Here is a 19,518-nt window from a genome sequence, read left to right on the forward strand (position 1 = left end):
TGTTTACTGCAAAATTACATCAATCAGTCCCTCCACTTTTCTGTGAATTATTGTGGAAAATTCACGTAAAATCAACAAATCCCTGCATTTTTTCGCACTAAAACATGGCTGTGAGTTTGTTGCGGATTTTTGGCAAAAATTGTGAAAAATGTTGGATCCAAGTGATTGTTCACTGCAACCTGCAGGTGGATGTAAAACATCTGTCTGAGCTTTACTTGATTTATAATCCATAACAATACAGAGAGTAATAAAAAGTCCTATTTCCCATCATACAAAAGTACAAATATTTCAAAATGAGTACCACAAACACCTTGATTTTTATTGAAAAAAAAAAAATCCTCAAAACAATTAGAAAAATCCTGGAGTGACTGAAAAGATGTTCAATATTATTTAATTTTAAGAATTTATTTAGATTTAAACAGTTCATTAACTGGGTTTTAGCAATAGATTCTGGCACAACCGGCCCTTTAAGAACACTCATGATCTTGATTTGGCTCAAAATTAAATTGAGTTCGACACCCCAGCCCTACGAGAATGAGAAAATGCTCATTTATGAACTCCTAATGCCATTTTTACATTAAAATATTAAAAGGTCAGCAATACCTGTGCAGGTGATCAGCATGTCTGCATGTGTGATCCCTTCACTCAGTGTAATCACTCTGAGGCCATCCATGCTGGGAAGAGGAGGACGACAGGTTTGTTTTAAACACTCGTTCATTTCGTTTAAGGGGGCGGGAGATTTCCCGTCCTGGCTCATAAAAACTTCCTCTTGTCATACCAGGCCTGAAGGGCACAAATAGGATCCACTTCTGTCACGTAAATGACGGCGCCCAGGCCTTTCAGAGCGGCGCAGCAGCCTTTGCCGACCTGCGAGGAAACAGACCAACAAAAAAGGTTGGCTGAGCAGCTGAAAGATTTCGAGTTTTTATCCAAAAATCCAGCACTGACCTCGCCGTATCCACACACCACCACCTGCTTTCCTCCAAACATGACATCAGTCGTTCGCTTCAACCTGGAAGAGTTCAGCTGGGGTCATTGCGGTTCAAGTCGCCCCACCTGTTTGTGGTCACAACACAACTCCTTACCCGTCCAGTATGGACTCCTTGCAGCAGTAGAGGTTGTCAAACTTCTGCTTGGTCACGGAGTCGTTCACGTTCATGGCAGGGACGCACAGTTTGCCGGCTTTGGACAGCTGGTACAACCTGAAACACCCACAGAAACGCCTGCTTCTGGACCGGAGTTCAGATTAGCTGATCTGCGGTGTGTGGAGAAACTAACCGATGGATGCCCGTCACGCTCTCCTCCACGATGCCTTTGAGCTTTTTGAACAGGCTCGGATGCTTCTTGTAGATCCACTGGGTCAAATCACCGCCATCGTCCAGAATCTGGAAGGAAAAACTTTCAAAATTATCAGCCTGGAGAAATATTAATAAAGACCACAAAAATAACAATGCAGGGAAGTCTGGCTGTTCAAAGCTTAACGCTAAAGAAGCGAGGGAAGAGTTCCACCATTTTTATGTCCTGAAGTTGTTGCCACATCATCATAACGTCCTACTAAGTGATCTGACAATTACTCTGTATTGTTGTCTGTTTAGTGAGTTACAATATGACACCTCAAGGCACTCGGCCAGTATTTCCTGTTGAATGTGAGCTTTTCATCCTGGGGTAGTGGAAAACACTCTAATGTCTCAAACTAGCTAATGATCTGATCAAAATACAAACAGCAGTTTTTGAGTACGTTTCAGAGCTATGAAGAAAAAGACCTGGTTGTGTTGACCATGAGGTCACAAACTGATGAACGGGATATTCTCTTTTAACAATTAATATAAGATGTATGATTCATTAAAATCAGAAATGTCTAATTAACCCCATTAAGCATTTTCAACAGCACTGTAAAACATTTCAAGGTGGTTCAAATTGAAAATGAAAGTCCACCTGCTGCCTTGAATATGCAATTTAAGTCAACAAGAAAATGATTTTGGTTTTGGAAATTAAAGCTTAGGTAGTTAATTTAACAACAAGAGACAAGTTGTCTAAACATTGTTTTATAAGTTCATTAATCTTAAATTGTGAGTTTTAACTTACTGCTGTGATTTAAATCAAATAATTATTTCACAATATGCAAAAAAAAAAATACTGCTCTGACCTCGTTAAAGAGCACACATTTCTCTATTACTTTCACTCACCACTCACAATATCAAGTTAAAATAACAAGTTATTTTACTTTAGAATAATGCAAATCTTGTTTCAAGTTGCATGATCAAAATTTCTGATCTGATAATGAATTTTATTAAACATTACAATGAATTCTGATCAAAAACATTTAGTTTTGCAATCTGAAATTCAATTTGTATTAAAATAAACTTTTGCCTTCATAATACAAAAGAATGTAACATACAAAACATGCCCCTAAGCACTCTGGGAAATAGTTCCCACTTCTGTCTTAAGTGTTAACCTAAAAACTCTCATTTATTCAACTCTTGGAGGTTTGACAAAATTAACCAAAAGTTAACACAACTTACTTCTGTACGTTTATCTTTCACAAACTCACACATTTAGGTTCAAAAATTAAACTTATTTGACTTAAAGAATAGAAGATAGTAAACTCAACTAAATGAGGCTCAAATGTTTCACAGTGAGTCAACATACCAAGTTAGGCTCCCAGGAGTCAGCGGCCACGCATCGCTCTATACACCACCAGAAGTCATCCTCCGATTCTCCTTTCCAGGCAAACACCGAGATTCCTGATGAACACCGAGCCACAAAGAGGGTGAGGTGATGAAATGACAAAACAGAGGGAAACGACCGTGTGGGGTTGATGTAGCTGGGGTTCACCTCCTTCAGCCAGAGCAGCAGCCACCGCATTCTGAGTGGAGAAGATGTTGCAAGCGGCCCATCGACACTGAGCCCCCAACGCTGCCAGAGTCTCAATTAACACCTACACACCGACACACCGACGTGGTTATTGCATATTTACTGGATTCAATAATTTAAATCCTCTTTTAACCCTACATGTCCTAAATTTAAAATGTCAGTATAAACTCTGGCATTTTTATACTTGCAAATTCAGCCTGCAGAGGGATTTTCTGAACAAATGTAAAAGTTTTACTGGACTAAATGAAATCTCCTAACGCAGCAGTTTGTGCTGCAGTTTGTGCAGAACTGACCGCTGTCTGTGCAGTGATGTGTGTGCATCCCACGACTTTGGCTCCAGCCAGCGGTTTCTCTCCACCTGCTCTTTTCCTCAGGATCATCAGAGATGGCATTCCTGAAGTTAGGGACACATAGATACTCATAAAGAACTCTGTTCCCTCTTTCCATTTGAGTAGCTTTTCCCGAAATGATGAATGAGGGCTGCATGACATGTATTTGTTGCACCTTGCTGAGCGATGTCTATTTCTTTGCGCCCAAAAGGAGCCTGCTTGATGTTTTTGATGCAGAAGTCCGTCAGGCCCTTTGAGGTCTTCTGCGGCTTCTCTTGGGGAGGGGATTCATCCTCAGAGCTTACGCTGCCCACTGCATCGCAGAAATAAGACAAAACACTCTAAAAGAGTCACCTCAACACCGAGACAAGGTTTACTCAGGATTTGATTTCCCTTAGGTTATAGCTTCTTAATCTGACCTCAGCTTGTTGAAGCCTTTGAAGTCTATACAAATCCTGGCAGTGACTGACACGTTTGAGAACGGTGATAAGTGGCAAACAGGAGGGATTCATTTTATCAAATGATCTTTTCTTTTAAAGTTAATCATAAGGAGAAGCTAATCCTCTGAGCATTGGTTTCCAAGTAAAGGATGTGGGGTCAGACCTGAACTGAAGGTGTCTGGAGACGACTGGGAGACGGAGTGAGACAGAGGCCGAGGTCCAGCCTTGGTGGGAAGCTTGTTGAATTCCTCTTGCTGGTCATTGAACTGAATTTTCTGCAATTCAAGAGAACAAACAACAATAACCCTAGATTATTTCTAGGGTTTCTAAACCCTAGAAATAATCTAGGCTTTAAAAAGACATAAAAACATCCACAGGCCACGTAAGGACTGTAATCAGTAAATTAGCACAACTTCATTAACATTAGCTGTTTCTCCTCACCATCCGCTGTGCATGCTCAAATGCTGAGCTGCTGTCACATGAATCCCACCTGGCCATGTCCTCTCTCTGCCTGATCCTGAAGCTCAAACATTTACTATTCCTCTACTTACTTCCCCTCGTTCCAGTATTCATCTCGCCTCACTGTGCAGATTTTTATGCACTCTTCATCACAGACACACCCACCTTCAAAAACTAAATCGGGGTCACGTTTTAGAGGATTACAGCTGGAAACTCTGCAGTCAGAAGGAATTTGCATTTTCTCTCGGTGACAAAGCGAAATACGTCAGAAATTACGTAAAAAAAAAACCCCAACAGTGTTCGACTTCAAAGAATCAACTCGAAAGTAACACGAGTTAAGGATTCACACTGTACCAAGAGGAGACTGAAGCAGAGAGAAAACCTGCTTCAAAAACAAGACCTGAACAGCTACAGTGCAAATCTATGATGTGAGTTTTCCTCATGTTTTGTTTCGTGCAGTCTGAAGTCTTTCCTGATCTCGCTCCTCTTACTCATTTTGCTTTTTCGCCACATTCTCTTTGTGATACTTGTAAACCCTTCCCAGCTTCTGCATTATTCCAAATTACTGTATGTTAATTGTGATTCTTAGAACCTCTTTATGATATCTCATCATCTGGCTTCCCTGTATTTTATTCTCAGCTTGCCTCGTTGTACCTTAACACTCCTCCCCGAGCATTAATCCGTGTCTGCTCATAAAATTTGAGATCTTTGACTTCATGCCCTGCAGGTAGGTCAATTTTTGAGAAAACCTCGTAAAATTTTAAATAATTCTCATTGTGACATCTCAGTTTGGGAAATAGAGTTGGAGAAGCATCTAAAATTGAATAAATTTTCTCATGTCTGCAATTGAAGCAAAGCAAAAGACAGACAAGACTGGATGATTTTAACTCCCAAAACATCCCTGCAAAAGAACCAGGGCTGCCAATAAATGTGCCTGGTGATGATCTGCTGTAAACATGTTTAATCATTGTCAAATTTATTTTAAATATAAAACCATAGTTTACCCTATTCTGATGTTGTCCTCAAATAAAAAACAATCCCATCCATGCATGGGTGTAAAATCCATGCATGGATTTTACACCCATGCAATGTAAAATCTGAATTAAACTTCTTCGCTGCGGCGCTAAAATCAAAGTTAAAGAAAGTTGCTTAAACATGCTGCAGGAAGACACATGTTCTCCTGAATATTTCCCCCATTAATAAGATGACTCTTGATGAGCTACCGCTTAATCTTTAGCACAGAAAGACATTAAGCTGTGACTTGGAGCAGCTTGAAAGTTAACTTAATGATCCAGAAATAAAGAAAGACTTGAATCCAGGCCAGCTACTGTAAAAAAACTGGAGATTATTTAACCCAAAGTGAAACAATAATTTTACATGAATCCATTTCATTTCAGACAGTAACTCTGGGGTGTTTTTATATGAACAAACAAACACTCAAACAGCTTATGAATCTGTCCTATTTGTAGCCTTGACCCTCCATGAGAAGAAGAAGAAGAAGAAGAAGAAGCTGTGGTACCGTGATACAGATGGAATGCACTGTCTCCTTCTCCTTTGCTTTAGAAATGTTCACCAGGTTGTACACTTTCTTCATGTTGTGCCGAGCGCTCCCACCGTGTCCCTGAACAGCCACACAGAGCTGCAAGCCGACACTGTGAAACTTTTCACTGAGCCAAAACTTTACGTCACGCCCACGCCCAACAGGTGACAGAGGACAGAGGGAATAAATAATGAACTCTTTGTGGACTCAAAGCAGAGGAGGCTCAGGAAAAGATGAGGAGTAGCGTTAGCGTGAATAAGGTGAATAAGATTATGTTGCTTGGAGAGAACTCTGCTCTCGGCGGACAAAGAGACGACAGAGATGGACGTGGACAGACTTACTGGCTGAGAGAAGCGGGACAAAGTGAAGAACAAAACTACAAACTGTTGTTGCATTCAGAAGAATACCTGCTACTTTATTTATTTACTCTAAACGAGACCGAAGAGCTTAAATTGTTTTGTACCACATGTTTGAAGCTGTTGTGAATCTTAAATGGTATTGATGAAGAACGTAGATTTGAATTTTTATTGTAGAGATTTTTGAGGTCATTTTACTTTCATTTCCTTATTGTTTAGCAGAAAGGTCTTTAAACTGTATGACTTTTTAAAGGCATGTCCTTCAACACGACTCTCACAGTAATTTTATGGAGATTTGCTCTGTTCCTCCTGACAGAGCAGGTTTGCAGGCCATCTTGCTCACATGCATTTTCTCCTTTGACTACAATCACTCTTATTCCTGAAGATCACGTCTGAAACATTTGGTTTAGTCTGAATACCCCACAGAGGGATAAATAATAGTGTTTCTGCCTTTCTTAATGTAAAATCTGCCGTGCTGTTCATTGCAATCTAAGGGAATATACATACAATTGCAATTTTAATGTGCCACTTGTTTTTTGTTCTGGGGTTTATATGGCTTTTTTTTTAAAATCACCAAATCATGTTTATCTCTGGCTCACAAAACACTTCTACTTTCTGAACTGCACGATGGTTAGATTTTCCCATGTTTGTGTAATACGTAAACTTCGCTTGAGTATGATAATACAAAAAGGAAGCGCTGAGTTTAAGGTGTTGCCATAAAATACATTCTCAGGACTACCTCCATTCAATTAAAATATTATAAATTGATCTATAAGAAGCAGACATGATCAAGAACAACATAATCTGGGATTTTCTAATTTTTTTTAATGTGTCTAAACCTCTAAATTTGCTGAATGTAGTATTCAGATTTAATATCACACATTAATGAAAGGTTATGCATCTTTTTGTTGGCATAGGAACATAGGAACTCCTGTAGCCCCATCATGACAAGATCCAAACCCTTTTGTCTTTTTTTTTTCTACAAAAGCATTAAAAATAATTTCTTTCATTTGATTTGTACTCTCAACACCAGTGAGAGTCCTGTCTTATCAGAGAGCGAATGACGCATGTGGTGAAACATTCTAGAGGCCTGCAGCATGTGTCTGAAATCATTAACCGTCTGAGTAGATGCAGATCCACGGAGTGTGATTACAGGAGCACGTTATGTTCTACGCTACTGTATTATAAGCAGGCAATTAAAAAAAGCTCTTTGCTCACCATGTTTGTCTTCAACGCCTCGGCCTCGGTGGCTTTCAGCCACAGTTCGGACGGTTCTGCCTTGTCTCTGAAATGAGGCGTCCACCTGCTCTCTGCTGCCTTCAGCATCCTCAGCAGAGTTGGGCTGCATTTTACTGCTCTGTCTTTGGCAGCTTCTTCTGTGTCCTCCTCTTCCTCTTCAGCTCTCTCCTCTGTGTACAGTTCTGGAAAGTCTTCGGGTAATGCCAGGTCCACCCAGGAGCTGGTTCTTGTCCTTCGCCATTACCCCTGTGCTCTGCTGGAATGAAGTGACTTCGGTTTGCTCGCCCTCCGTCCTTTACCCACATCATATTTCCCCCTGCGAGACATGTGTTAACCCCAAACAGCAGCACTGTCTGGTCACTTTGACAAACTATAGAGCAGATAATTGGTCCTTGATGCAGTGTGTACAGGGTAAATACTGATCTGTGTCCTCTTACAGAAAAGTATAACTTTGATTAGTATAATCGTGTCTTACTCATAACAAAACTAAGCTGTTATACGCAGTGATCTGCCCACCGTTAATGGTTCTGTTCACATTTGAACCGACAGATCTTTGGTTGTGCTCTCTCTGGACTTGCAGAGCTACTTCTTGCTCCAGTGTTGATGTTGATAACATTGGCACAAAACACAATAAGAGTGTTAAGACTGGAGCCACATGGACAGAGGGAGGCATCTTAAACAAACAGGTATGGTGACTCTTTTGCTTACAATAAACCCCAAAAGCATCAATAGAGCAATAGAGGTCCCATGTCGATCGACTGTCACACCAAGATGGGAAGATTAGACGGTGCTGGCTCAACATGCACTGATTAATAAGACAGCCTTAAGCTGACACATAACATTTAATATGATATTATTAAACTTCGGAGCTTTTTGTCAGTAAAAGTATGCCTTGTAGCTCATGCAAAGCTTTGCAAAAGTATCCACAGCCCTTAAACTTCACATTGGTCTTAATCCAACCATGAGCTTTATTGGAAAGGTGATTGACCAACAGTAGCTGGCGCTCATCTGTGAAGTGGTTCCGGTTGCATGTTGTTGTTTATCTTATAAACCAAGTTTGAAGTTTTCACCAACTTCTAACAGGTTTTCTGTCAGGATTACGTCATTAACGTCATGTGAAAAGTGTGCATGTAAAAATTTAAACTGTGGCTTCATTGACCAGAGCTCCTCCAGTCAGATGTTTGCTGTGTTTTGGCTGTTTTTCTCACCACTCCTCTATGAAGTCCACATTTTTTAATAGATCTTGTGTCAGCACAGATTCCACTTGAGCTCTAAATCTGTGTTGAGGAATTTTTTGATTCAAATTTATATCCCTTATTTTTAGTGCTGCAACAGGATAAAGCAGCCCAAAGTTTAATTTTCAGGCCTCCATTATTTAGCTTCTGAGGGAAAAAGTATCAATGACGCAGCTTCAGATCCACTAGAGGGCACAACAGTTCTTTTTCCACCGTTTACCTCCAGAGCTGAAACTTGGAAGATTATGAAGCTGCTTATGATGTTGAACCAGACCAGCTCACTTTCATTTCTAAATAAAATAGAGGTCACAAGACTCATATGCATATAGTTAGTGTACACATTTAAACATTACAATCAATGGACTCCAGAGGTGAACCGGGACAAAATAAGCCTCTCACAATAAGACTCCACAGAGCTAAAAAAAAATCTTTTGGGAATTAAAAACAGTAGCAGGTCTTTGTTAAAGTATAATAAAGTACACAAACAATTTTCCATGCTTTAAAAGAAGGTGCGCAGGAACCAACAGAACCCATTTTTGGCTGTTTCAGCTTTCGCCTTTATTTTCATTAAAGGAGTCTGTGAGTTTCAGCTCAGTTCTAGGCGGGCAACCATTGTCCCCGAATGTTCTTGTACTGGCAGAGGAGCAGGTGCTTGAAGGTGATCTTGAAGGTGTCGTTGCAGAGGGCGTAGCAGGCGGGGTTGACGGTGCTGTTGAAGTAGCAGAGCCAGTACGTTGCGCCCCACAGTGTATCTGGGACGCAGGCGTTGCAGAGTGTGAAGACAAGGACCACCACGTTGTAAGGCGTCCATGTGACGATAAAAGCAATCATGACGGCCATGATGGTGCGGGTCACTTTTTTCTCCCTGGTAGTACTGTACCTCCTTCTCCACTTATCCAGAATTTGTATGCTCACATTACGATAAGAAACCTGAGGGAAGAGAGGAGAAGATGAAGGTTTCCATGTTGACTATTTTTAGGTTCCAAAGTTGTGTTTGTTTCTTGTTTACCGCATTATGAATAATAATTGTTCCTCTACAAACAAATGTCAAGTATTTACAAATGAAGAATATTTAAAAAAGGTTTAAAGGCTACTACAAAACTAAGTAAATTACTTACTGTATGAGATTTTAACTCATTTCTTTTACTGCAGATTTTAACTTGAATAGGTAAACACATACTACAATTTTAGAAATTATTTTTTAGTCATAACTTGGCAGTGTAAACTGAGCAAAACCAACTATAGTAGACTCTTTAGGGTCTGACTCTCAATACCCACTTTAACATAAAGTTGTCGCACTGCTACAGGGATTGTCGAGGCGCCGAGACGTTCCACCAACAGCCCACCATGTTTTTGTTGATGTTGACAGGAAATGTAAAAATATTACTGGGTCGTTATGTTACTAGAAAACATTGTCGACAATATTTAAACCCACAAAAATAGTCTTAAAAACAACAAATCAGAAAATATCAATTATTTGCACTTCTGTTAAATCCAAATTAAGTCAGCAGCTCCTTAAGGCCCCCCTGGCCTTCAGGGGCCCCATAAATGCTAATATTATAACAAAGCACTGATTTAGAAATGTAACATTTGTTTATTCAGAATGACAACGACTAAATGGTTTCAGCATAGATAAATTCAAGGATTTTAAATTGTTTTAACAGATTTTAAGGAGCTGGTGCAAAGAACAATCTTCATAGTTAGACTGTTTTGTTACGACAGCTACTATGTGATGCTATGAATTTAATTTTTGAGTCTGAGTTCTGCTGGTTCACGAACTCAGTTAGCTACAATTACAACTGATTGCTTCTAAGGTTGGTCACTTAAACTACACCTCCTGTCTCAGATTTCTCTAAATCGGTAGCTGAATTCTGTGAAGATGGTGTCTGTGTTGGAATTTTACTCACAGCTGAACTCTTCCTTAATATGCTAGGTCTTCTGGAAGTCGAAGCACTGACAGTCTTTGATTCAGAGTCCATCTGGTCTGCCTGCAATTCTTTGAAAACTACACTGCGCTGCTGCAACATTTCCTTCTCCTTCACATCTCCATCCTCCTCCTCTTGTTTGGTTGTGATCCCTTCCTCTGGGATGGAGACAATATCTGAAAAACTTCCACCTGATGGTCTCCTGCTGTTCCTCCTCGAGCTATCATAGCTGGTCTTCACGATCCGCCAGTACAGGTAGGCCATGATGCACAACGGCAGGTAGAAAAATAAGATGGAAGTCGCGAACGTCGCCCATGGGTTGAAGATGAACTCGCAGTAGCATAGAGTAGAGGGCACAGATCTCGGTCCTACATAGTCCCAGAACAAGATTAAGGGAGTCCAGAGAACGAAGGACAGGATCCAGGCCGCAGAGATCAACATCTTGGCCATCTTTGGGCTGCGATGTGCTGGGTAGGTCATGGGTTTGGTTATACAGAAGTACCGGTCAAAGCTTATGAGGAGCAGGTTCAGGATTGAGGCGTGGCCGACAGCATAATCAGCAGTCAACCAAAGGTCACACGCCAACTTTCCCAGAGGCCAGTAACCAATTGCAAGGTAAGTGGCATAAACGTTTATGGAGCAGACCCCGGTAAAGAGGTCTGTACAGGCCAAACTGAACAGGAAGTAGTTGCCGACGGTCTTCAGGTTCTTGTTTACCTTTAAAGCAATGACACGGAGCAGGCTGTCAGATCCTAATCTTTTTTGTGCAGTATGATGTATGTTCTCTCGTTCCTATTAGATTATCCTGCACAGGAGAACACACGCTGTATTCTTATCTCTAAGTCCGGTTATGTTTTCAAAGTGTGCAGGAATGAATGGTTGAGTCAGACTCATTAATTATGAAAGATTTAAAAAAGGAAGACCCCAACCTTTATGGAGAGCATGATCAGGAGGTTCCCGGTGGTAGTGATAATACTAAGAAGTAAAGCTCCCACCAGGATGAACACTATCTCCACTACACTGTATGGGCTCTTTGCAAAGAGGCCGGTGTGTCTGTCACCAGTCATGTTAACGATGGAAGACGCATTCGCAGTCTCCATCCTGGCTGATGTCGCGCTCAGAGAGACTTCAGGCTTCAGTCATTTCTGCACAATCCCTGGTAATGACAGAGATTGTAAGGAAAATAAATCATTGTGTTTAGGTTTTCCTTCATGTTTTGTCGTGTTTGTTTTCACAGATCATTATGTGTTGCACTCGGGTTATAAACGACCTGCAGGCTATGGGAGTGTTTCAACAAGCAAGGCCCACATAAGCAGAACACACAGGTTTGACAGGAATAAAGGCTGCAACCGGTGTGTTTACTAGGCCGCACTTACATGAGCCACACCAAAATAAAACTGGATTAAAAAACAGCATACTATATATATATACTGGATTAAAAAACAGCATACTATATATATACTATATACTATATATATGATGTGCACCTATATAATTCATAGGTGCACATCAAGTGAGTTGTAATGATATTTTGAGATTTTTAAGAATTAAAAAAGCTGTTTTAATTGCTTGTTTCACAAGCAATTAAAACAGCTTGTGAAACAAGCTGTTTTAATTGAGTTATGAAAGACTATGTCATACGGCATACAAACATATTTCCACTGGGGCGACCCACATGTAACATCAAGGCACTCATGGTGTTGTTTGATGACATGCATAAAAGCTTCTGCATAAAACATAGAGACGCTTCCATTAATACATTTCTACAGGGCTGGTTTAACTGTTTTAAATCAACAAAAAATAATGAGCTCTCTTCTACTCTGTGAACTAACACTACAGCTGTTGTTGAGCTAGAAAAAGCAGCAGGAATAGAGATGCAACCTATAAACAATGTGATTATGTTTTGTATGCTGATCAGAAAATCAAGGTTGTTGCTTGCTGTTAAAACCCTGTTAGTGACTCCATTAGGCCTCATGAGAACATCGTACTGTACCTGAGAGACGTTTTCTTCCTGCTCTTACAGCAAGATGAAACTTCATTACAGGATCTCTAACTTCGTCATTCACTCATCAAAGATCGGTTCTGGGACGATTCTGTCACAGATAAAATTAGTTGTTTATATAACAGGACAGAGAAATGTTTTGGGAATTTAGTGCTTTGGAGTCTAGAGTTGTACTGTACATGTACACACATAATCTGCTTATGGATGCACTAAGTTGGTTATAAAGTTTGAAAACTAATAAAGCTAAACCAAACAGACATTATAATTTATCTGAGTGAAATAGTCACATTAAGGCAAACCATAATAGCAGGGTAAAGAGCTGGGGAATTAAGGCAATTCAGAGTAATTGACTCCCACACATTGGCAGGCACAATTAGCAGTTCTTTTGCACAAAAGCAAAAGCTATGAATAACGTACGATTTATAAAAACACAAAGTTTCAAAAGCACTACTTGTTCTAAATAATCTTTAATTTTCTCTTAGAAAAAAAATCTCGATTGATTAATTTTTTTTGCTTTTTTAAATGTATTAATTTCATGTGCATAAGTGATGTAAAGTCAGTTTACCATCTACATATTTATTTTAATGAATGTATATTTTGCAAACATTGTACTTTATATAATTCATAGGTGCACATCAAGTGAATTGTAATGATATTTTGGGATTTTTAAGAATAAACACAATTTTAAAGAATTTGAAAATAATAAAGTTATGGTATTTTTTCGTGTGGTGGTTAACAGCAAAGGCCTTCCTACTTAAAAGAACTAACACACTGTGCTAAACAAACCGCACAGAATTCTGGGGGATGTAGGCAGAGGAAAGACTTGAGCCGCTCAACCGCGCTCAACCTCTCAAGGCTAGCGAAGCTAAATTGGTGACATAAACTCATAGACATGAATACTATGTCTATGAAATAAACTACTCACTCTCTCTTTGGTTACCTAGCAACAATCTGTTGAGTAACTTGAGCAGAAGCTGCTTAAAAATAAACTGTTGGGTGGAGTGAAAACTGTGGACAGAATCGGAAAGTCACGCCATTAATTTGTCAATATTTCAGATATTTGAAACAAACAAACAGAAAAAAAAAACGAATCAATAATTAATGTCGACTGATATGAAACGATTATATCTTGACACTTTTTTCAGCCATGTTGTCCAGCATTACAAGCGCAACATTATTATTAACAATTAAGAATATACATTTATCCAGAGCACCATTAGCACAATGCTAACCAGAGCTACCGTAAATAAGCATGACGTAAAACAAAAGAACTGGTGGCAACTAATGAACAGAAAAAGTAAACAACAAAATAGAACAACATGGAAGTTCAAACTAATAAAACAGAAGCTGTAGCTCACCCGTCATCTGTAAAATCATCTGCAATGTCATGCAAGATGGAAAATTCAGTCACGTTTCGTCTTCTCTGTCGTAGTCCCTATCAACTTTATCACCATAGCTACCTAAAACTGTGGCAAAATTCTGAGTGCCCCAAAGTCATTAAATTCAGCGATGCTGATTGGCCAAATATTTATTAATTTCTCGTAGCAACTACGCGTGATTGGCTAGTTAATTTCAATTCTCGGGAGCTATCAGAAGTGCCCCAGGAGTAAAGGGCAAGGGTCTGAAACCTTCACTATAATCTGGAGTCGCAAAACATCACACAGCTTATAAAGATGGACAAGTTTTATTCCTTATCTATTTCAACCTGTTATATTATGACAGGTTAGAGATCAGAGACGTCAGATAATGTCCATGTGTCGTTGTGATATCGTGTATTAAAGATAAGATGTCACTTCTACGTAGTTTTCATGGAGGTGTCAATATGAGTGAGAAATTTAACATCAGACTGAGATGCAGCCTCTTTCAGAGGTGTAAGAAACATGAAACAAGTTTATCCATCCACAACTAAAGAGGAATAAAGAAGTAGTATAAAATTAACATGGAAAATATTTATATAAAAAAGGGAACACATTTGGTAAAAATATTAGATTTTTTTTGTGCAGGCAGTAAAGAGCTCCATGTTCTTTATTAAAGTGTAATCAAGTTAATGAAGAGGGACTCCCTGGAATCAGGAAAATTAGGGCATCCAGACTCCGGATATGTTCCTGGTGGTTCGCTGAAACAATTTAGTTCAAAGCAGAATACAAGATCTAAAACATTTAGCTTTGCTTTCATGTACCAGATTTCCTAAATTAAAATATTTTCATTCAAGCAAATACTACAACTGACATATGGCAAAAATCTAACATATTTTTTTAAAATACTAATATTCAATGGTCTGATCTTATTTTTGCAAGCAGACAGCAAAAATATTTCTAATTTGTTGTATGATAAGTTTACAACAGTGATTGATCTTACCTGCAAAGACAGTGATACAAATCTGTAAGGATTCACCTCATCCACAGGGCATCACTGAGATGAGCTGCTTTAGTTTTGTTACTTTCCTTCGTGCAGCAGAAAGTACCCTGCATGTGGATGATACTCCTCCTCTGGAAGGGTCCAGTGTTTTGTGTGTGCGCGTGCTAAAGAGAGTGACAGTTGGAATAGGGAGGAGTCATGAAGCTATTACTGACTGTCGTTCTGAATCCCTTAAGCAAGGGTTGCATGTTTAAATTAACAGGAGACCAGGACATAATGGGAGAAATGTCTGAGAGCTCTGCCCTCTGCAGCACAAACACAATAATCTCTCTCATTTCCAGAGCTCTAGGCAATCAGGAGGAAAAAGCATCAGTGGACGTAGAATATAATGAAATGGTAAAGTTCTACTAAAGAGGACAACAGAAGAGGGCCGCCCTGCTTCTCTGTTGCTGCAGGACTTTAACCACCGGTTGGTGGATGAAGTTACCACTAAGGATAATTTCCACCTACACAAAACTATTTCATGATTTGCAACCAGAAATATTTCATAATTTTTTTAACCAGTCAGACAACACAGATCAAGCAAATAAAGCAAAAAAAAAAAGAAAAAGAAAAAAAAGACAACAACAAAAAAAATTAACATAAACCATAAAAATGTATTATCTTTAATTCATCTCATCATTAGAAATGGTGATTGATATTTCAAATACATCTTGTCACTAAAAAACAGCTAAAAAGAGAAAAATATGCATATTGAATATGAAATGCATAGATGATGTGTTTTGGGTCCCCTCAGACAAACATATTTTTGTTGTAGATATGATCTCTGGATCCTGTGAATACATGTTTGTCTTCTTTCAGATTAAAATATAATGTGAGGTATTCCAGATGTCACATTTTTCACTCACAAATCTCAACCTGACCAGCATAAACTCAGAAAAAATCTCAAAGCCCCTTGAGGCAGGTAGTTTTGGCAAAAAACAAACAAACAAACAAACAAACAAACAAACAAACAAACAAAAAAATGCAAACAACAAGAGACAATTTTAGTGATTCTCAGAAAAACCCAGATTTCCTGGAGATACATGTTGATTGTTGTTTCATGACTCTGCTGCCATCTAGAGGACGGAGCCTTTATTGAACCTTAAAGGCTCAATAAAACACATTTACGGTATTGTCAGTGTTTGAGCGTTTAAATGCGGGTGGATTAAACTGATAATAAATCATTCTGTAATATTTTCCGATGCCTTGTTTTAATTAACATTTCAACATAAACTTGCTGATTTTTTTTTTTTTTTTTTTTTTTTTTTTTTTTTGCCTTTCCTTTGGTTGGTATCACAATCACAATCTTTTATTTCTGAAAATAACCCAGAATCTTCAAGAGGCCTTTGTGGCAGATGGAGGTGATATGTTACCATGGAGATGGCAGCGCTGTCATTGTGTGACGTATGTAGAAGGCTTAATTACTGTGGCCAAAGAGAAGGAGGAAATGACGAGTCTGGATGGTTTTATTGAAAGGATCATGGTTCGGATCAAGAATTATCTCTGAATCCCCTCGCTGATCTTTTTTCAGCCTTCCTGCTGAGTTTGATGACTTTGAAACATTCTCAGAGTTCAGACATCGCTTCCTGTTTCAAGGCTGTCCGCTTTTGACAGTTGTTTATTAGTAAAGTCATTTCGTTATTTGGTATTCAGAGCACAGCAATTTAGCCTTCTCATTCAAAATAATTCATTATTCATTAAAATAAGGATGCTCAAGTCCAGTCCTGGAGAACTACTATTCTGCAGACTTTAGCTGCACCCCTGCTCCAACACACCTGAATAAAATGGCTGAATTCTCGGTCTGGAAAGACCAGGTGACGACCCTCTGATTTGATCCAGGTGTGTTGGAGCAACGATGCATCAAAAAGTTGCAGGTCTTTTAGCTTAATCCTTGATTTAAATATCAAGTGTAATCAGTAATAATATTAATCAGATTTATAAAATAAATAGAGTGATCAGAATAAATAATTTTCACTTATAATATTACTTGTTTAATGTTCTACATTGGGATTATTCATTAATACACAATCCAGCCAATTTCCAGTCCAGCAGTTTCAAAAGTCCAAAAAAAATAAATAAATAAAAATAAAAAATAAAATAAAATAAAATAAAATAAATAAATGGACTATTTGTATTATGGTAATAATAACACTAGGCAATAAAATTGAAGCATATTTGTTGACCCGTGGGGACACTTTTCAGTTACTACCATTGTACAGTAACAAGAAGGAAATGTAAACAAAAACACTTAAACACACACTACTGAGATAGATCTCATAGCAAACAAAAAACAACAAAAACACATTTACATAAAGTAGTAAGTGAGCATTTTAAAACAAAATATTTTTTAAAAGTGTTAGAAATTAATTTAAAAACTGTAAATAAAAACATAAAACAATAAATGCATTAGTGCAGTTGAAAATATTATGTGCAAGAGATGGGGCAAAGGATGTCAAAATTTACATAATTTACACTAGCTGACTTTTAATTCTTCATCCTGCAGCAAAGTGGATGACAAACACACACTAATGAGTCTCACTCTGTGTCCCTGTTCTCCATGAAGCAACTGGATCACCAGTTTGCTGATGAGCTGTTCCATCATTGCACCGTTTATCTCTCGCTATTAAAAAAGTCAAAACATTTCCTGTTGCCTGGGGGTACACCGACATGGCGGTGCCATGGCAGCAACAATACGCCCTCCTCCCCCCCAGTCAGAGAAAAATAAATCTGCACACGAGCCTTTGGTGCTCCTGACTGGTGTCATGCTGATGATTAATAAAAAGGATCAGATATACTGACTACGCTTGCGCCGTGCATGCAAAGACAAATCTTTCCATGTTCATTTCGAGTGGAAAAATGATGGCACTAGTTTGCATGATGTTGAGGTCATCTGCAAAGAAAATCATATGTAAAGTGAGGAGATGAATTCTGACCACATGTCAACCCCTTTCCATCCTGTGTGTACACAAGTAATAGGAGGACACAAACATTAATTTGAGATCAAACTGAGTTTGATCCTGAAATGAGAAAACATGGAGAGCAGGATTTGTTTTTCTTTCACTTTTTGTGAAATAGCTCGCTCTCAGTCATTCAAACAAGTGACCCATAAAATAAACTAACACATGCTCAGTCATATAATTTAAAAACAATATTTTACTACCTCTTTGTTTACTTTAGCTGGGCAGATTTCTACTGCTTTAGAGCCGGGGCTAATTTGAATTCATGGATGTGGTCACCGCAAAGCTCAACCACAGGGTGTAACCCTCATTTGGGAGCTTATCCCTTCACCTCCTGACAGCGGCACGGCAGGCCTTTCCCATCAGAGCAACCCCCATTTGGCTCATACCTTCTCTAAATAATTAAAAAGAAATCCCGAGCTCTAAATCTGATTTGGGTTCCGCTTTTTGTTTCCCTCTTTGGTTCGTCACACATGGAAGTATGGAAGTACTTCCACACTTATGGAAGTACTTATATCCCTTGAATTTATCCTAATTTTGTTTCTGATTAAAACCACATATTTGAATATATTTGATTGGGATTTCTAATGATGGACCAATACAAAGCAGTGCATAATTTGAAATGGGAGTAAAATGAAAGATGTCCTTTTATAGGGTTTTAAAATACAAAGGCTGAAAACTGTGGTCTGCATTCAGTTTTGATGCCTTTGAGTCAGATAGTCCTAAATAAAATCCAGAGCAACCAATTTCCTTCAAAGTCAACATCTGTAAAACATATTCCAGTGTTTTAAACCTGGATCCTCTAAAAGAAATGACACCCTAAAAGGGTGAGTGGAAAAATAAAACAAGCTAAACGCAAAGAGAAAACCTTAGAACTGAGTAGGTTTTATTAATAATGATCTGTGTCTGCCATTTTCTCACAAAGCATACAAATAAAACATCAGTGGAGCTGATTTGCCTAAGTCGTCATGATGTTGCCTGCACAACCAAAGTGTTTACAGCTCCCCTCAGAATAGCTGCAGCAACAAGTTTCAAAACCTGAAACACATTTTGGGACTTAAAAGCTACTAAATATGGGGGGCAAAAAAACGTTTTTAGACGTGATAAAAATATATTTCTGCAAACACCAAAAGCACAACTTTATAAAATGAGTTCTGACCCTGGAAAGGTCGCCAGTCCATCACACAACACAGAGGCACACATTAACGTGTCTTTCTTCCTCATAAAAACATACTAATGAACATGAACGAATAAAATTACGTTTTAGCAGTTTTAGCTTAGAGATGTGGCACAAACCCATGTTACGGAAACAAATATGCTGTGACCACAATATTGTGGTTCTGACTTGCTGGTAAACAATTATCAAGATTTGTCTGCAATCATTTCTCTCAGTTTTACTATAATAAACTATAAGTATTTATTAGTAAAATAAAATTTAAAAATCCTTGCTGTATCTTAACTGTAGTTTTCTTTGAGAACTTTCTTGCAGAAAGCCACCATATGTTGAGACGTCCCACTTTGCTGCCCCCTGTTGGTGACCTTAGGCAAGTTTTCCTCCACCTCTGTTTCCTTGTCATTTTTTTTTTAAATGTCTTTAAAAACCAAAAGCACTAACCTTTTAACTAGTGTAAAAATCATATTCTTCTTAGCGAAATAATTGTCTCAGGTGGAAAAAATGGTGAGATTAAATCACCAAGCAAGTTTCCTCGGATGGTTTGAAATGAACTTATGAGGTTTTAGGGAGTTTGGGGCAGAATCTGTG

At 38.6% G+C, this 19,518-nt stretch overlaps 1 protein-coding gene and 1 pseudogene across 2 annotated transcripts; both read right to left on the bottom strand.

Moving 5' to 3' along the window:
• The window catches only part of LOC106956602 (adenosylhomocysteinase 2-like), a 14,745-nt pseudogene extending 6,995 nt beyond the window's left edge, over nucleotides 1-7,750 (bottom strand).
• Nucleotides 7,751-9,002: 1,252 nt separating this feature from the next.
• Nucleotides 9,003-13,883, bottom strand: LOC106956603 (muscarinic acetylcholine receptor M4-like). Of its 2 annotated transcripts, XM_015047552.1 has the most exons (5): nucleotides 13,758-13,883; nucleotides 12,391-12,490; nucleotides 11,327-11,553; nucleotides 10,380-11,114; nucleotides 9,003-9,402 (listed from the first exon to the last, which is right to left on the bottom strand). In XM_015047552.1, exons 3-5 carry the CDS (start codon nucleotides 11,495-11,497, stop codon nucleotides 9,070-9,072), a joined length of 1,239 nt encoding a protein of 412 aa, XP_014903038.1. In that variant the 5' UTR covers nucleotides 11,498-11,553; nucleotides 12,391-12,490; nucleotides 13,758-13,883; the 3' UTR covers nucleotides 9,003-9,069. The 2 variants fall into 2 exon arrangements, with proteins under 2 accessions (XP_014903038.1, XP_014903039.1); XM_015047553.1 differs by lacking the exon at nucleotides 12,391-12,490.
• Nucleotides 13,884-19,518: the final 5,635 nt, after the last annotated feature.

The sequence above is a fragment of the Poecilia latipinna genome, unplaced genomic scaffold (assembly GCF_001443285.1).
Source record: "Poecilia latipinna isolate Pla-1442-1.1 unplaced genomic scaffold, P_latipinna-1.0 Scaffold831, whole genome shotgun sequence".
Classification (NCBI taxonomy): Eukaryota; Metazoa; Chordata; class Actinopteri; order Cyprinodontiformes; family Poeciliidae; genus Poecilia; species Poecilia latipinna.

Bases quoted from the DNA above. Each gene is read 5' to 3' on its own strand.
- LOC106956603 (XM_015047553.1), bottom strand. From the start codon at position 11,497: ATGGAGACTGCGAATGCGTCTTCCATCGTTAACATGACTGGTGACAGA. The intron at 11,115-11,326 runs GTTGGGGTCTTC...ATTGCTTTAAAG, and splicing joins TGATCATGCTCTCCATAAAG to GTAAACAAGAACCTGAAGAC. The intron at 9,403-10,379 runs GTGAGTAAAATT...CTCTTCCCTCAG, and splicing joins TATTAAGGAAGAGTTCAGCT to GTTTCTTATCGTAATGTGAG.